The 16,659-nt window shown below is 49.6% G+C and overlaps 2 protein-coding genes across 2 annotated transcripts; one reads left to right on the forward strand and one right to left on the reverse strand.

Moving 5' to 3' along the window:
- Positions 1-3,103: 3,103 nt before the first annotated feature.
- LOC112902732 lies at positions 3,104-4,842 on the reverse strand. The gene is made up of 3 exons (XM_025971896.1): positions 4,291-4,842; positions 3,748-3,855; positions 3,104-3,404 (listed from the first exon to the last, which is right to left on the reverse strand). The coding sequence occupies exons 1-3, from the start codon at positions 4,660-4,662 to the stop codon at positions 3,282-3,284; spliced, it is 603 nt and encodes a 200-aa protein (XP_025827681.1). The 5' UTR covers positions 4,663-4,842; the 3' UTR covers positions 3,104-3,281.
- Positions 4,843-12,646: 7,804 nt separating this feature from the next.
- LOC112903789 (P-(S)-hydroxymandelonitrile lyase-like) lies at positions 12,647-15,027 on the forward strand. Its single transcript, XM_025972995.1, has 9 exons — positions 12,647-13,055; positions 13,140-13,232; positions 13,381-13,473; positions 13,569-13,654; positions 13,771-14,037; positions 14,117-14,247; positions 14,394-14,489; positions 14,593-14,701; positions 14,821-15,027. Exons 1-9 carry the CDS (start codon positions 12,647-12,649, stop codon positions 15,025-15,027), a joined length of 1,491 nt encoding a protein of 496 aa, XP_025828780.1.
- The last annotated feature ends 1,632 nt before the right edge of the window (positions 15,028-16,659 follow it).

The raw sequence follows: 16,659 nt of genomic DNA on the forward strand, positions 1-16,659 counted from the left end.
ACGTCAGCAGAGGGGGGTCCCGGGTGATGACGTCAGCAATGGGCCCTGCTGATGTCAGCGTTGACCGGTCAACGTTGACCGGTCAACGGTCAACGGTCAAAGCGGGTCAGCGTTCAAGGGGCCCCACCGGTCAGCCTCAGACCGAGGCTGACAGACGGGCCCCACGGGTCGGTTTGCAAAATAAGAAAAGCCACAGTTCGGACTTGGGCCAAAAGAGGTAATGGGCCGGCTCGAGGCCCATTGGCTCGGCTCAGGCACAAAGGGGCAGCTCGGCCTGCGGCTCGGCAGGCCGGCTCGGACGGACGGGCTGGCTACGCGAAGCTCGGCTCGGCTTGACTCGACTCGGACCCCTCCGCGGGCCGGCTTCCTCTTCCCTCCTGGGCCGGCCCTCTTCTTCTCCCTCTCTTTCCTTCTGGCTGGGCTGCCTCTTCGCCTTCTCCTCCTCGCGGGCCGGCGGCGTCTGTCTCCTTCCCTTCACTGACAGGACGGCCCCACTTGTCGGTCATGGCGGGATCCGGTGCGCTGCAGCACAGATCCGGTGCGGAGGGAAAAGTGTGTGCGTGTGCGTGGGGCGCCCGAAGGCGTGTGCAGAGCGAACGCCCGAGGGGTGCTCGGGGAAACGCCCCAAAGACCTGGCCGCGACGCGAACGCGACGTCGCGGTCGCGTCGCGGGGTGAGCGTGCACGGCGAGGCTGGTCCAAGGTGCGGCGAGGGCCAGGCAGAAGGGCGGCAGCACGGCTCGGGTGCGCACGCACGCGCGCGGGGCCTGGCATCCCAGGGCCGCGGCGTGGCCGTGCCGTGCGCGAGCACCGGCGACCCGGGCCCGCGGCACGACGCGGCGGCGAGGGGGCGACGGCGGCGGCGGGAAAGGATTGCAGCGCGTCGGGCTCCTGCAGAAAACAAACGGCACGGCGGCCGGAGGGAAGGGGGGGGTCCTAGGGTTTCCCTACGGAGGGTTCATCGGCGGCGCTAAGCTCACGCCGGCAGCACGGGGGAAGAAGGGAGGCGGCGGCAGCAGCTCACCGTCGGGCTGGAGAAGAAGGGGCTCGGGGCTGCGGAGAGGCGAGGCTGGTGGCTCGATGCCGTGCAGGAAGGGCCGCGGCGTCGAGGTCGTCGTACGGGTCGCCGGCCTGGTGGAGCTCCGGTGCGGCGGCGGTGTCTTCCTCCTCGCGCAACTCCGGGCGGCGTCGTCCTCCGGGCTCCCCTCCTCCTTCTCCTCCTCTCCCTTCACTTCTCCTCGGGTGCGACGGCGGAATGGGGGAACGGGGTTCGGGTGGTTAGGGTTTAGGGGCGCGGCTGGGTTCTTAAGCGCGGCGCCGGGGCTTTTGGGCGTCCGTGCCGGGACGCGTGGCGGCATCACGGCGCGGGCGAGCGGCTAGGGTTAGGGTTCGCGGCGTGGGGGAAAAAGGGCGCGCGCGGGCGGGCAGTTGCGTCGGGTTGTCGCGGAGCGGAGCGGCGCGCGGGCTGGCGGCTGACGCGAGGGTGCGGGGCCGCGGCGGGGGAGGAAAAGAGAAAAGGGAGAGCGGGCGGTTAGAGCTCCTGTCGCGGAGCGGCGGCGAATGGCGACGCGGGCGAGGTGAGCGAGCGGGAGGGAGCCGGGGCTGCGGGCCGGTCGGGAGGAAGGGGAAAGCTGACGGGTGGGGCCCGCCCGTCAGCTGCCCCGGGCGGAGGAAGACGTGGCGGAGGCGGGAAGGATCGCGTCGATGGGCTGGGCCGGATTGCTCGGGCCGGTTCGCGTGCGGAGAAGAGAGGAAAGAAGGGAGGAGCGGCTGGGCTGGTTGCGCGGGCCGGTGGACAGGCGGCCCACCAGGGTGTTAGGGGTTAGCAAATGGATTTGAATTTGAAAGCCCCTTTCAAATTCAAATCGCACACAAACTAGTCAAACAAATTTCAAAGGTCCAAATCAAATCGGATGCAACAACACTCCAAACCTAAAGAATCCACAAAAATTTTTGAAATCCACACTTTTGCTAATCAAACCCTATCAATATTAACATGGAATGTTACACTACCACTCTTAAGTTATTCCCTGGTTCTTTTGGATAAATTTTTTATGTCTTCTAACTTCAACAGTTAAAATAAATTAAGTTTAACTAGGCACTCTTCTTGTTATTTGCAGCCATATGTATGGAAGAATAAACATAGTCAGTTTATTTGACTTCATGCAGAAATTATGAAACTAGGTTCTTAGTGCATAATTTCGGAAAGCTGATAAAATAAACTATACATTATGTGCTTGTCAGCAGTTTTTTTTCATTCAAAGTGCAAGACTGATTTTTTTCCCCATGTGATAAAGCTTTCGTGCTCATTTTGATTATCACTTGTGCTAGCACTCATGGGGAAAGGAAGGCTTGAATTCTTACTCTGAATTCAAAAATATATACCAAATTAACATCTTTTTCCAGCTTCTTTGTTCAGGTGTAAGCAAAGCAAAAGGAACAATTGATATTATCATTTTAGTTGCCATGTCTGTATTGGATATTCTGATGTACTTGGATTTATTAAATTTAAAAACTATTATTTATATAACTGCGTGTGGATATTAATAAAACTAAAAAATTATGTTTTTCTAATGCTATATTTATTGTTGTGAAACTATTTTTTATCACCTGTAGCAACGCACGGGAACAAACATAATATTATTAACGATTTAACTCACGCGCCCCCCGTCCGTACCGGGTCCCCTCATCTTCTCGGCTCTTGTCTCACTCCTTCCTTCTCTTTCTTTCCCTCTCTCCTTCCTCTTCTTTCTCCATGTCACCTCACTACTATTTACTTTTGCACCGAATAGTCTATTTACTAGCTATAGACTACTGAGAATAGAGCCCGCCGCTAAGGACTACTTGGTTCAAGTACATTGGTGTTGCCCCTAGATCCTTTCGTAGAGACCACGGATCACACCCCAACCAGAGGCTACGCATCTATAAGGTTCAAGCACCCTCTTATTCTGATCCAGCGGAGCACAAGCGGTACAGGTAAATTGGCTAATGGAGCAACCGCATCGAGCCATGGCCAACCCTCGAACAAACAGCAAAGGAGGTGCCGTAAAAGAAAAGCTTATAGCTTGCAGCCCTGCGCTCGGAAGATGTCAGTTGTTCAGAGATGGGTGCCAATGTTGGCGTGAGATCAATGGATATCGTGTTGAAATGCTTGATTATAACAGTCTACAGCTATATTTGCATTTACAGCTAGACGCCTAGTAAAACAAAAAAAGTATTAAGCTATGTATGTATGACCATTTCTTGTGGTCACTAGTGCACTTGTTCTTGCACTATTCAGGTTCAGAACACATCTGGGGAGGGCCGGGTCAGCCTCTCGTCTTCCAGTAGCTGATATGGATCAATGTATGGTGGTGGCGACACTGGATTCTTGCTTGCATCATGTACAAAACTTGGTCCAAAATACTGTAAGAAGAAAACCAGATGCAAATGCTTTGGTCAGTTCAAATTTACGCCAGGCATTGCTTAAAAAATGTCGGGTAAGGTAGAGCTCCTCTGCTTATACCAGATGAGTAAGCAAAAGCCCAAGACTGGTTGAAAGAACAGGTTATAGTGGCACTATTTAGAGCACAAATTGTGACAACATTATTTAGAGTGCAAATCATATGATTTTGCTGCATTTGTTCAAGTAGGCTAGAACATATAACCAGAATGATCAGTGAGATCAGTGCCAATAAATTAAAAACAGAGCACATATTGACCATAAGAAGGCATGAGCAAATGAATGGCGATATTAGCGAGGGCTTACCACATATAACCCAGCAAAGAGAGAAACAGTGACAAGAATCAGGGGCCCAAATGCCAGAAAGAAGGTGCCACCAAGTGACAATAGCAATTTTGCCCGCGGTACAAGACCCTGAAAAGAAATATATAATTGTAAGCAGAAGACAACTTGTTGATTATCTGATTATCACATCATTACTGAATTGATAATTCATACAAGATGAAGATTCTTCAGTACATAATGTTAAGGTGAAAGAAAACAATTGATTATCCGATTTTATCATTACTGAATTAACAGTTGATACAAGATGAAGCTTCTTCAGTAGATAAATGATAAGGTGAGGACAGAACAAATTAAGCACTCATTAGGCCAAGCACTCACTTTTCCATTTCTCAATTACTACAAGTAGTAAATCACCCCATCAAATTCATGACTTATTCAGCTTTGTTGAGCTATCCCTTAAAAGTTTGATCTTTCAGTTCAGGGGAAGCCAAAGATCGCAACTTTGTTCATGATCGCCAATCATAGAGTGCGTGTGAGAGGGAGTGAGCGGGATCGGGAGCGCACCTCGAGGCCTTCGCTATTGAGCGCCATGGAGCGCTCCCGCTGGCCGTCCGCGGCGGCGCCACGATCGAACTCCGCCGCCGCCGCCACGCCGCGCTTCCTCCCCGCCTCCGCTCCCCCCTCCTCAGCCTCCTTCGCCTCCGCCGGCGTGGCGGGCCCCGGCGCCATCCCGCGCCGCCGGAGCTCCCTGGCGAAGAGCGACTCCGGCGCCTCCTCCTCCTTCCCTTCCTCCCCGTCCCCGCCGGCGCGGCACCTCACGCGCAGGCGCAGCCGCACGGCGCGCCCGCGCGCCCGGGGCCGCAGGGACGACGAGGGCGACGGCGCTGGCGGGAGGAGGGCGGCGGGCCCCGCGAGGCGGATCACGGCCATGGCCATTCGCTGGGCTGGGCAGCGTCGCCGGTGTCCTTCGGCGTCGCGTCGCGTCGAGTCGGAGGCGGCGGGCGAGAGAGGGAGAGGAGAGAGGACAAGTCCGGGTGGACTTGAGGTGGGGCTGGCGCCGCGGCTGCGCGGCGGGGATCCGGCCGTCGTTCGGTCTCGGGATTCGTGGCGGCGCAGGATGGAGGGTGGGGATCCGGCAGGGGCCTCGTGCGGCTGGGGAGGGAGGAGGAGGTGGTGGCGTGCGGGGGAGCGGAGACAGGGGCCCGGAGCACGGGAGGCGGTGGACGGGACACGTGTGCGGCGAGGGAGCATCAGTTCGGAAAAAAAAACCCCGCTGAAGCGTGCACGCCGGCACCAGTTTGGCCATTTGAGTCAAGTTGTCGCCGAAGTAACTTGTCAGTTTGTGGGGTGTTCAGTACTTCGGTTCTCCAGGAAAGGAAAGCGTGCACGGTGGAGTAACGAGAGCTCAAACCCTTTCAATTTCGTCTTCCAAATCTTCTTCGGTCACCGGTGAATTCACCATTTCAGTGCATGAAATTCATTCCAAAGCTCCAATTACTTCTGAATTTTCAAATTTAGAAAGCTTGCTTGTCAAACAGGCTGAGCAACAAGCGGCTCGACAAGCTATGGACGATAGCCTCACGAGCGATGAAGACAATGCGAGGTCCCACTTTGTTAGCCGCATGAGTGCTGGAGAGGCCATAGGCACTGTAATCAGCTTGATTAAAATCTACTGCATTCTGCTCTTCTCCCCGCATCCCATGCCAAAAAATAGACGCGTGTCGCGCAGCAAGCATCCGGCAGCGCCAGCGGCGGTGAGGCGGTCCGGCAGCGCGCGACTAGCCTCGGCTCCACCCTGCTGATCGGTGGGCCTTGTTTCGAGCCATTGCCCGCTGTCAGCTCCTGTGGCTAGGTGAGTGCTTGGTGCGCTGCTGTCCAGCGGTGGGGTGGGCTGCTGTGCGCGGCGGCTGCTGACCACCCGTGCGGCTGCCCGTGACGCTGGCTGGTGGGGCCACGTACTGCGGTTGGCCCGCTTGTCAGTCGGTGGCGTGGGCGCAAATGGTGCCAGCTAGCAGAAGAGGGGGCGGTCGATGGGCTGAGCGGTAGGCCTCCGCCCCTTGGATTCTGGCGAGGGCAGCATGCGGGATAGGGCGGTCGGCGGCGGCGCCTGTACGCCGGCGTGTGGCGCCCCGTTCTGCTGAGCGGTGGGCCACCGCTCAGCTGGGCCCGCTTCGCAGTGGCTGGCCTCGGCCCTGGGTGTTGCCGCGGCAAGGAGGCGATGCAGCCAGGCGCGCCAGGCCGTGCAGGCGTGTCGCCTCATCCGTCCGGCCCCCCGTTGGAAGAGTCCCCAAGCGGCGCCGCGCGACGTTCGTACGTGCGTGCGCTGCCCCTCCCATCTCAGCAGGGAAAGAAATTCCCTGCGGCAGGGCCGCAGACATGTTCCTGTGTGTGAACCGCGACCTGATTACCGCCGCGTGTACCGTCTCCGCATCGTACGACCAGGCATTGTTCAGCTGATTTGACTTACCACGGGCTGCATGGCTCGTAGCTCAGCTGCACACAGCTCGGCTCGAATCGATGAGGTCCTTTTGTGAGCTGATTGTTGAAATCGAATCTGACTCACCGCAAATCCATCTGATCTCATCACGCCTTCGGTAGGTCAGGCCAACGCCGGCGGCGGCGGTTCTCTCAGCCTCCGATCCGTCGACACGATCTGCCTCCGTCGAATATGGAGAGCGAAGAAGTCACAGGTGTGGCCTCTGTTCCTGCTGCAACCGTGCTTGCATATTTAATTACGTGTGCTGCAAACCATGATGCAATTTTGACGTGCTCTGCAGATCATGATGCAACCAAGCCTGTGCCTACTCAATACGTGTCCAATGTAGCAGCCGAGCATGACGATCGTCTCGAGACATCCAATGCAGCAGCAGCAGCAGCCAGGCATGACGATCTTGAGGCCAACATGGTCGTACCTGCTGAACGTGTAGATGATCAGGTGCATGCAACTGAGGTAAGACTGCCTAGTTGTTTCAATAGTTATTTTTTTATGGGCGACGCTTGATATATAATGATGAGCATGTACAGCAGGTGGCTGATAAAATCAAGCAAACTTCGATTGTGCCCGAAGTTGGAATGGCGTTCGAATCGGAGGACAATACTAATGAGATGTACAACACCTATGCTGGTATTACTGGATTCAGCATTAGAAAGAGCACGACAAAGCATCGGCCGGATGGTACTTTATATCAGAAATTTTTAGTTTGCAGCAGTGAAGGATTTGGGAACGCATCAAAGGGCACGACAAGGACAGGATGTGGTGCTCGTGTTCAGTTTACTATTAGTAAAGAAGGGATTTGGATGGTTCAAAAGGTTGTGCTTGAGCACAATCATTATCTTACTAGCCCAAATAAGAAGAAAAATCTTAGGTCCCAACGACGTGTCACAGAAGTGGATAGGATGCTAATTGGGCAGATAACGAGAGGCTGGGATGAGGCCTAGCCAGGTGTTTCAGTTCATGAAGCAATTCTATGGAGGAGCTGATAAGGTGCCATTTGGAAGGATGGATTGCAATAATAAGATTAGTCGTGATCGCAAGAAGTACTTAGAATCCAATGATGCCCAAACACTATGCAACTATTTGAAGAATAAGCAGTTAGAGGATCCTACATTTTTTTATACAGTTGATATTGATGAGGAGATTGGTCGTATAGTTAATTTTTTTGGGCAGATGGTCAGTCTATCATGGATTATGCATGCTTTGGTGATGCCGTTTCATTCGACACCACATTTCAAACTAATAAGTTTGAGATGCCTTTTGCTCCAATTCTTCGTACCAACCATCACAAACAAACAATAATATTTGGAGCTGCATTGTTATATGATGAAACTATTCCATCGTTTGTTTGGCTCTTTGAAACTTTTTTAACAGCAATGTCAGGCAAGCAACCAAGCACAATTTTCACCGATCAAGACGTAGTCATGGCAGGTGCAATTGCTTATCTATTCCCAAATACAAATCATCGTCCTTGTATTTGGCATATTTATCTTAATGCTGTCAAATATTTCGGGCATGTAATTCATAAGCATCCTCAGGAATTTCTACCTGCTTTTAAGAGTTGTGTCTATAAAGACAGATCAGAGTTTTACTTTAATAAGAAATGGCAGGACTTGTTGCGGAAGTATAAACTTGAGGATAATTAATGGATTTCAAACCTATATAGTTTGAGGAAAAAATGGGCTGCCGTCTATCGTGACTCTTTTACAGCTGATATGACTTCTACTCAAAGGAGTGAAGGAATGAACAATGTCTTCAAAAAAAGGTTCCGTAGGAAGCTGGGACTTTCAGAGCTTCTTGTAGAATGTGAGAAGGTATCTGCCGGTCTTCGTGAAAATAAGGTGAATGCGGATTTTCATTCACGTCGAAAGATCCCGATTACCTATAGCCTGAATTTACCAATGTTGAAGTATGCAGCTGAGTCATATACACGGAGAATATTCTCAGAGTTTGAGGAAGAATTTAAGAATCAATTTTTATTAACTGGTCGGTTGTTACAAACTGAGGGGTCAATCTTGACATACATGATTACACATATGCAATCTGATCATGGAGCCATAATTGTATTCAACACTCAAGATATGACCACCACATGTTCTTGCAGAAAGTATGAATCTATAGGTATGTATACTGATTTTGGATTGTAATATATTTTTATTAAACAATTTGATGAATAACACCATGCATATATCTTAGGTATATTATGCAAGAACGTCCTCAAAGTCTTCAACATAAAGGATGTTTTTATTTTGCCATCACAATGTATACTGAACAGATGGACAAAATATGCAAAAAGAGGATTTTTGGTTGAGAAACAAGGAACTCAGAATGAAAATTTGTTAACCCAAGCTGCACATATCTCACGCAAAGCGACATCTATTGTGTTGAAGTGTTCACTGTCTAAACAACTTCTTGATAATTTGGAGAAAGCTATAGATAAGCTGAACTTGGAAGCAGATAATTCAATAATCCAGGTGCAAAAAAAGCTAAAGAGGTTCATCTAATTTTGACTGATTGTTCTGCAGATACATTAATAGGGAAAATAACATTTAGAGTTCCCTGTGTGGTAAAAGGCTCCAAGACTAAACGATCAACCATATCCCTCGAAAAGAGAAAAGAGAAGAAAAATAAAAGTGGAAAAAATAAAGGTAATGATCCCACCAATCTAGTACTTTACCCATTATGTGCTATTGTATTTATCGTTTGTTTTAATTTGTATTGTTAACTAGGAGAGGATCTACACGATGAGTCTGGCCAACCTTCAACCATGTCAATTCCAACATTTCCAAATGACGTTCATAGCCAATCTTCAACCATGGTGATTCCATCTGTCTATGCTAATACCACAGTGCCATGTTTTAATATATACATGAATTTTTCTGTCATGGATTCTCTTGGTGCACAAGAAGGATACACAAGTCTCTTACTTGGAGTTGATCAAGATGCTGCATCAACTGTCAGAAAATTACATTAAACTTTTGATGGTGTATCAAATAGTGAAAATATATAACCGTATTCTTGTATTTTATTTAAGAAGCACTCATGAATATTGCACCTATCTTCTTATAAATAGTATGATCAGGATTACAACATTATACTCGGAATTTTATTTACACACAGACCTCCTGATGGTAAAACAAACCTGCATGCTTGCTTTCACCCATGCTTTTGTTTTGACCCTCAAAGTCCAAATCTCACCAATACTTGCTTTCGGTCTGAATGTTCCCCGTGTGATTACGTGTAGGAATCACCAGGGCAGACACACTCTTGCTTTTCTCCCTGAATGTTTCTCGTGTGGCTACGTGTGGATGCATTTGTTCTTTGCAGGCATTTTGCCTATGGTTAGAGCACAGGTGCGTACGGCTCCATTGCTCCCGCATAGCTCAATCGGTCCCACGGCTTCCCACGGCTTCAACTAGCTAGTACTCAGACTCATGCACATCTTTTGAGTACAAAAAGATATTTGTGTTTTCAAGTACTAGCACCCATTGCTCTAGAAACCGCGATGCAGGCTATGATCTTCATTCCGGCATCTAGCTAGCTCCTTTGCCGAAGCAATAGGAGATTTCATAAGCATCTCTTCCATGTACGTGAGACAAATGCTAGCAGCAGCGAATGCGCGTGAGCGCGGCTCACGCGGTGGCGGTGGCGGCCGCCGTGGCTGTAGTGTTGGAAGAAGCCTCGCCAAGGAACGAGCCCATAGCTAGGAGCGAGGTGCCAGAGCCGAGCCATCCGGGGCAGACGAGTGTTGACAGCTTGCGGAGCCGCAGGACCGATCGAGCCGTATATATTTTCTTCGTACGATAGCCTTAATATCCATGTGGCATAAATCGGCAACAGGGTCGCATGAAGGAGCGTTTGCGGCACGGGCGCTGGGAATTTTTATCTCCCGTCGTGGGCCTGAAAACGGTGGCATGCATCATTTATGAGTTTTCTTTGAAAAAGGGATAAAAAAATTTAAATTCAAAAAGGGGTGCCGATTGGCAAAATTTCGGGAATTGGGTACCTCCCGCCCGATGAACGGGCGGGAGGCGTGGGGCCGGGCACCTCCCGCCCATCCAATGGGCGGGAGGTCCCAAAATTATTTCCAGGCCCCTTCCGAGGGCCTCTTCACGAATAAAAAAGTTTCTTATTCGCGAAGAGGCCCCTGAGACATCCCGCCCGCCCAACGGGCGGGAGGTGCCCACCTCGCTTATTTTTTGTTATTTTTTTGTTAAAATTTATGTTTTACAAACTATTTAAAATTCATACTTTTCAAATATAAGATTTATTCGTCATACTCTTTTGTGTACATAAATTTTATTTTTTGTTAGAATTTATATTTTACAAACTATTTAAAATTTATATTTTTTTCAAATACAAGATTTATTCGCCATACTCTTTTATATACATAAATTTTAAATTTAGTTAAATTTTATGAAGAAGATTACGGTATGTAAAACTCGTATGAAGATATTTAAGCGATAACATTTTACAACGTGTCATCGAGTATACCGCACTCCACAGTCCAGTGATTACTCGTTGGAGACCGGGCCAATTCCCCGTTCCCGCGGCCCCAGGCTGTTCCCAGCAGTGCGCCCCTCCCCATCAGGAAACAGGGGCAGGCTGTATGTGGGGCCCGCGTGATTGGCAGTGGCTGCTTCTAGCAGCATGCGGATGCGGCACCGCATCTGCCACCCTGCTGGCCCACCTCCACTCACCCGCTTTCCTCTGCTCCTGACCCATCGCCACGCGTCAGCCGAAAATAGGTGGGAAGTGATCGGAGTTTGGAGAGAGAGGGTGTGGATTTACGGGTTGCCGGAGGGGTCGTCCCTTTTCCCGTTCCTTCATCCGCATACTGCTGGGACATGCTACAGTACAGTCGCGTGAGCAAACACCGCACCGGAAGCCTTTTCGGAGCTCTGCTGGGAATAGCCTGATAGCGGACCACGTGGCTGGCGCAACCTCCCACCCGCCCAACGGGCGGGATGACCCTCCGCAGTCTACGGGCCCAACGGGCGGGCGGGATGCCCCCGTGCCCGCGTCAGGGGTCTCTTCGTGAATAAGAAAAGTTTCTTATTCGCGAAGAGGCTCTCGGGAGGGGTCTGGAAATAATTTTGGGACCTCCCGCCCGTTGGATGGGCGGGAGGTGCCCGGCCCCACGCCTCCCGCCTGATAACGGGCGGGAGGTGCCCATTTTCCGAAATTTTGCCCATCGGCACCCTTTTTCGAATTTATTTTTTTATCCCTTTTCAAAAAAAAAACTCCATCATTTATTAGTTGATGGGCCGTTTCACCATGTGCTGCAGCGGGTACAAGAGACAAGCGAGCGCATGCACGTACAGGATCCTCTGGTACAATTCATTGCATGCTGCATGTGTGCGTTAATGAATCAACCGGAAGCCTTACTGAACGCGGGGCAGATCCATCGGGTAGTTGTAACAGACTTTTGACCGGCTAGTACAGTCTCGTCAGACGTCAGGGGTGAAGTACACAGTAACGGAACCAAGCGCGAGAGAAGAAGAGCCGGTCGCTAACACTTGACATGAGCTCGAGACATGGGGACAAGTTATATATTATGGGGTGCGGTTGGTGAGCCAAAATGTAGTTCATCAAATTTTCACAAACCAGAAGTCGAAAATTCCCTAGATTGCTCAAATTTCTGCAAAACGGTTTCTAAAAGTAATTTGTAGCAAAAATCAGAACAGATAAGACGATGATAAATTTACACAAGGAAGGCCGGTCACTGTACAGCCCTAACAAAATCCCTAAGGGCGATACATTTACATTGCTACTAGGTTATCTCATCTAATTCCACATAGAATTTTTAAGGGGAGGGGAGCAAGGCGGTTACTCATCTCATAAAATTATGAGATCGTTTTCTCAATATTGTACGAGTTGCTATCGTGCAACTCATAATATTTTTTCATTCCATAAATTAAGGGGTATAGTATTACTATTGAAGAGGAAAAGATAAGTCATTATTTTAAGTTGTTTTAAAATTATATATTAATGTATGAGACCGTCAATTAGATAGTCTAAATGTCTAATGTACCTCTAAGCAATGTTCACAGGTGGCACCACTTAGCATGAGCGGGCCCGCCACTTGCCATGCCACATCATGTAACGTGGTTGTGGTAGAGCGTGGTTGCAACTACTTTTGTCTGTAGAAACTCTCTCACTGAGATTATGAAAAATTAGAGATGTAACGACTACTTGATTCCTAGCGAGCGTGTATAGATACATTAAGCGCAACCAAAAAGTTAATGGTGAGTTTCGGAAAAGAATGCAACTAACATTATTTAACTAACATAAAACACCAACGTCCCATTAGATATATAATTTCAGTTTACGCATGCCTCTCGCGTGCGCAAAGAAATCAATCAGCCCTGCTCGCTCGCGCTGCCTTATATGTATCCGGCCAACCAAGGGAAGAAGCAATCAAACATGGCTCGCAGCTCCGGCCACCACCGCTCTCCACGGCGCGCCGCCGCGACGCCGCCGCTCCTCGCACTAGCCGCCGCCGGCCTCCTCCTGCTGCCGCTGCTGGCACGCGGGTCCCCCGAGCAGCAGCAGCTCGAGGACGACCGGATCCTGGGGCTGCCGGGGCAGCCCAACGGCGTGGCGTTCGGCATGTACGCCGGCTACGTCACGGTCGACGAGCAGGCCGGCCGCGCGCTCTACTACTGGCTCCAGGAGGCCGACCGCGATCCGGGCGCCGCGCCGCTCGTCCTGTGGCTCAACGGCGGGCCCGGCTGCTCCTCCGTCGGCTCCGGCGCGCTCGAGGAGCTCGGCGCGTTCCGCGTCCACACCGACGGGGAGACGCTCCTGCTCAACGAGTACGCCTGGAACAAAGGTTGCACAAGCTAACCCGATCGAGATTTATGTGCACAGCAAGAATCGCTTAGTTTTCAGACATGTAAATGTGATGTGCGTGCAGCGGCGAACGTGCTGTTCTTGGAGTCGCCGGCCGGCGTGGGGTTCTCTTACAGCAACACCAGCTCCGACGTGGTCATGGGCGACAACAGAACAGGTCGGTGACGAGCATACTCCCTCCATTCTTCTTCTTAAAAATATAATGTTCAGTAAGAACAGAGGTACTGTGACATATTACCCTACTGAATTCCTGACATATCTATGATATCTTTTCTATGCATCAATATTAATTCTTTGCTTCGCAGCGCATGACTCGTATACGTTCCTGGTGAAATGGTTTGAGAGATTTCCACAGTACAAGTACCGCGATTTCTACATTATCGGAGAAAGTTACGGAGGTCAGTAGTATTTGGTAATTAATGTATTGTTTAACAAGATTTGTTTGTTTGAGAATTTGTTGGGGGCATTCAATTCAAAATCCCCATGTATGCAGGTCACTTTGTTCCTCAGCTCTCGCAGCTTGTGCACACGAACAACATCGGCGTGGAGAAGCCTGTCATCAACTTCAAAGGTTTCATGGTATTGATGGATACATGCGCCGAGAAACTGAATTCGCACAAAAAATTATTTCATCAGAATTTGAACCAAATAAACAAATCAATAAACAAAAGAACTTTCAATTTGAATAATTCTAGGTCGGGAACGGTCTGATCAACGACCACACTGACATGACCGGCATGTTCGAGTACTGGTGGCACCACGGCCTCATCTCCGACGAGACCCTGGAGAGCGGGCTCAAGGTCTGCTCCGAGACCTCCTTCATCCACCCCTCGCGGGAGTGCCTGGAGATATGGGCCGGGGCCCTCGAGGAGCAAGGCAACATCGACGTCTACAGCATCTACACGCCACCATGCGACAAGGGGAGCGCATTCGAGCTCCGACTCAAGAGGAGCCGCCGCCGCGTAAGCTGCCATGGCCACCAGCTCTTGTTTGGTTTCACGAGAGTTAGAGAGAGATGACCCTGACGATGATCTGGATCAGGCATGGATGCTGCCCGCGTATGACCCGTGCGTTGACTTCCACGCGACCAAGTACATGAACCTCCCCGAGGTGCAGAAGGCCATGCACGCCAACGTCACAGGCAGCATAGAGTACCCATGGAGCTTATGCAGGTCTGTTCAACACGTTGATCTGAGTTCTATTTGACCCATCTGCTCATATTCTCATATTTCAATTTTCACCGAATTTTTTTTTACAAATGCTGATCTGGTGTACGTGTTGAATTCATCGACTGGATTTTTTTTAATCTATTGTGCAGCGATCCCGTATATGATAACTGGCCAGAGACACCCCATTCCATGCTACCCATCTACAAGGAGCTCATTGCAGCTGGCCTCAAGGTGTGGGTCTTCAGGTAATAAGCTTTGCTGGTTGTGCATACCCCTAGTGTACATTGCTTTCTTCAGCGAGTTTCTTGTGCAAGCAAATGCATCCCTGTTTGTTTTTTTCGTTTGCAGTGGTGACACGGACACTGTGGTGCCGCTGACCTCGACCAGGCGCTCTCTTGCCGCCCTGGGCCTTCCTGTCAAAACCAACTGGTACCCCTGGTACATGGTCCCAACTGAGGTCAGTGTTTTTTAGGACAGGAGAAACCACCAAGGTTCATGCGCTGCATGTTCCTCTCTGAATCGAGCAGAGTTTCTTACTGTCTCAACCATGGTCATGTGCATATGCTGTGGTGGTAGGTTGGCGGCTGGAGCATGGAGTATGAAGGCCTGACCTTCGTCACCATCCGCGGCGCCGGGCACGCGGTCCCCCAGCACCGCCCGGCGCAGGCGCTCGTCCTGTTCCAGCACTTCCTGCAGGGCGAACCCATGCCGGCCGAGGCCAGTAGTTTCGCTTTCGCTGACACATCGAATCAACTTTATTTGCTGAAGTTGACTGACAACTGATGCCATCAGCTGCATGTGTTTTGCCTCTGAAAGGTGTTTGGTTTTATGTGCAGGCAACGAATGCCAGCCTCATCCTCCTTCCCAGTGACAAGGCTCGCTCCTACTGAGCAGGGGAGCACTAGTGCCTGATGAAGGTTGGTTGTACTGACAATCGTCAGTCGTGTGTACGTGGAGAATAAAAATCTTAAGGACCATGTTTTTTTCCGGGAAGCTATTGAGTGTATAAACAGTTGGTGTGGCGATGGATCGGTTGTTTCTCCTGAAAGCCATATATGAATAATGCATGCTTGGATTGTGCCGACATCAGTAATTTGAATTTTTAAATAAAAAATTCAGGCATTTTTCAATGGCAAGGCCAACAAGTGCCCCCCAGCAATGTACCGCTGTTGCTTTTAAGGTTTTGCTTTTCATCACCAAAAGCACCTTCAAAGCAGGGCACTTCAAATTTGCAACGGCGGAAGGAAGCAAAACTCAGATAAACTCTTGTCCGAACATCCATTGGTAGCCTTCAACCTTAGAAGCATCACCACCATATGCAACATAGTCCACTCCTGGTCACATCACATCCTTTCGAGTCCTTATAAACCTGTGATTCTGCATAAGGATGCAGGCGGGCCCGTCTGCAGACACCTGCAGGGCCACCCGCATCACCTCCAAGCACTAATTAATCGTTCTGCAGGAGCCCAAACGTATGTCAAGAACCTACGATATGCTGTTGGATTTGTCGGCATAAATCAAGGCGTGTAGACGCCTATCAAGATCTACGAGCCAAATAGCTACTGCATATCTACATCTCATTGTAGATTCCTCACCAAGGGAGACCTTCTCACCAGGGGAGATCTATTAACACTTAGCATAGTCCACAATTTCTGAATGACGCAACATGCCCTCTCTGCTGCTCTACATACACATACATCTCATCTGTGAATGAGCATCGGCGTCATCCACCATAGCATCTGTGTCGCCTTCAACTCTATCATTCACTTGATCAGAATCAGGCCATCAATCCACCATAATATTGTATTGTGTCTGGTGTGCCAAAATTTGCTCCGGAGTCACTTAAAATTGATACCTTGACTAAAAAAAATGTTCCTTTTTAATTTCACTGAAATAAAGTATCTATTTGCAGTCTGGTTGTTACGAAAACTATTCAAACATATTTGTATCCAAATTTTGGCTCTTTAAAAGAATATATGTTCTGTCCAACACGAAGTTGTCAATTTTCTAAAAATTCTTTAGACCAAACTAGCAGAACTTGGAACTATATTACTCGAGGTCAATGGAAAAAAATCTCGTAGATTTTTCAATGGATGCAATTATTTGTGTAGATTCTTGAGCAACAAAGCCTCATTCTGTGCTCTAAGATTGATCACTCTTAGTCCTTCTTCTTCTTTTGGTAGACAAACCATTGTCCATGCTACTTTAGGTGGTGTTTTAGAATTGATGTTTGCCCCTCTCCACAAACAATGTTTTCTGTATTTATCATTCTATTTGATGCCGGTCTTGGGTAAAAGAAAAATGCCCATCTGAAACATTGGAATAGCAGTGAAGACTGCATTTGTCATTTGTAACCGCCCTGCTTGTGTTAAGAACAAAGAAGTGTCCTGTAGTCATATCTCACACTTAGAAACC

The sequence above is a fragment of the Panicum hallii genome, chromosome 8 (genome assembly GCF_002211085.1).
Source record: "Panicum hallii strain FIL2 chromosome 8, PHallii_v3.1, whole genome shotgun sequence".
Classification (NCBI taxonomy): Eukaryota; Viridiplantae; Streptophyta; class Magnoliopsida; order Poales; family Poaceae; genus Panicum; species Panicum hallii.

Excerpts from the sequence above, each read along its gene's own strand:
- LOC112903789 (XM_025972995.1), top strand. The coding sequence starts at position 12,647 with ATGGCTCGCAGCTCCGGCCACCACCGCTCTCCACGGCGCGCCGCCGCG. Across the intron at positions 13,474-13,568 it reads TATCGGAGAAAGTTACGGAG|GTCACTTTGTTCCTCAGCTC; the intron begins GTCAGTAGTATT and ends CCATGTATGCAG. Across the intron at positions 14,038-14,116 it reads TCAAGAGGAGCCGCCGCCGC|GCATGGATGCTGCCCGCGTA; the intron begins GTAAGCTGCCAT and ends GATCTGGATCAG.
- LOC112902732 (XM_025971896.1), bottom strand. The coding sequence starts at position 4,662 with ATGGCCATGGCCGTGATCCGCCTCGCGGGGCCCGCCGCCCTCCTCCCG. Across the intron at positions 3,856-4,290 it reads TCAATAGCGAAGGCCTCGAG|GGTCTTGTACCGCGGGCAAA; the intron begins GTGCGCTCCCGA and ends ATTTCTTTTCAG. Across the intron at positions 3,405-3,747 it reads TCTTTGCTGGGTTATATGTG|TATTTTGGACCAAGTTTTGT; the intron begins GTAAGCCCTCGC and ends TTCTTCTTACAG.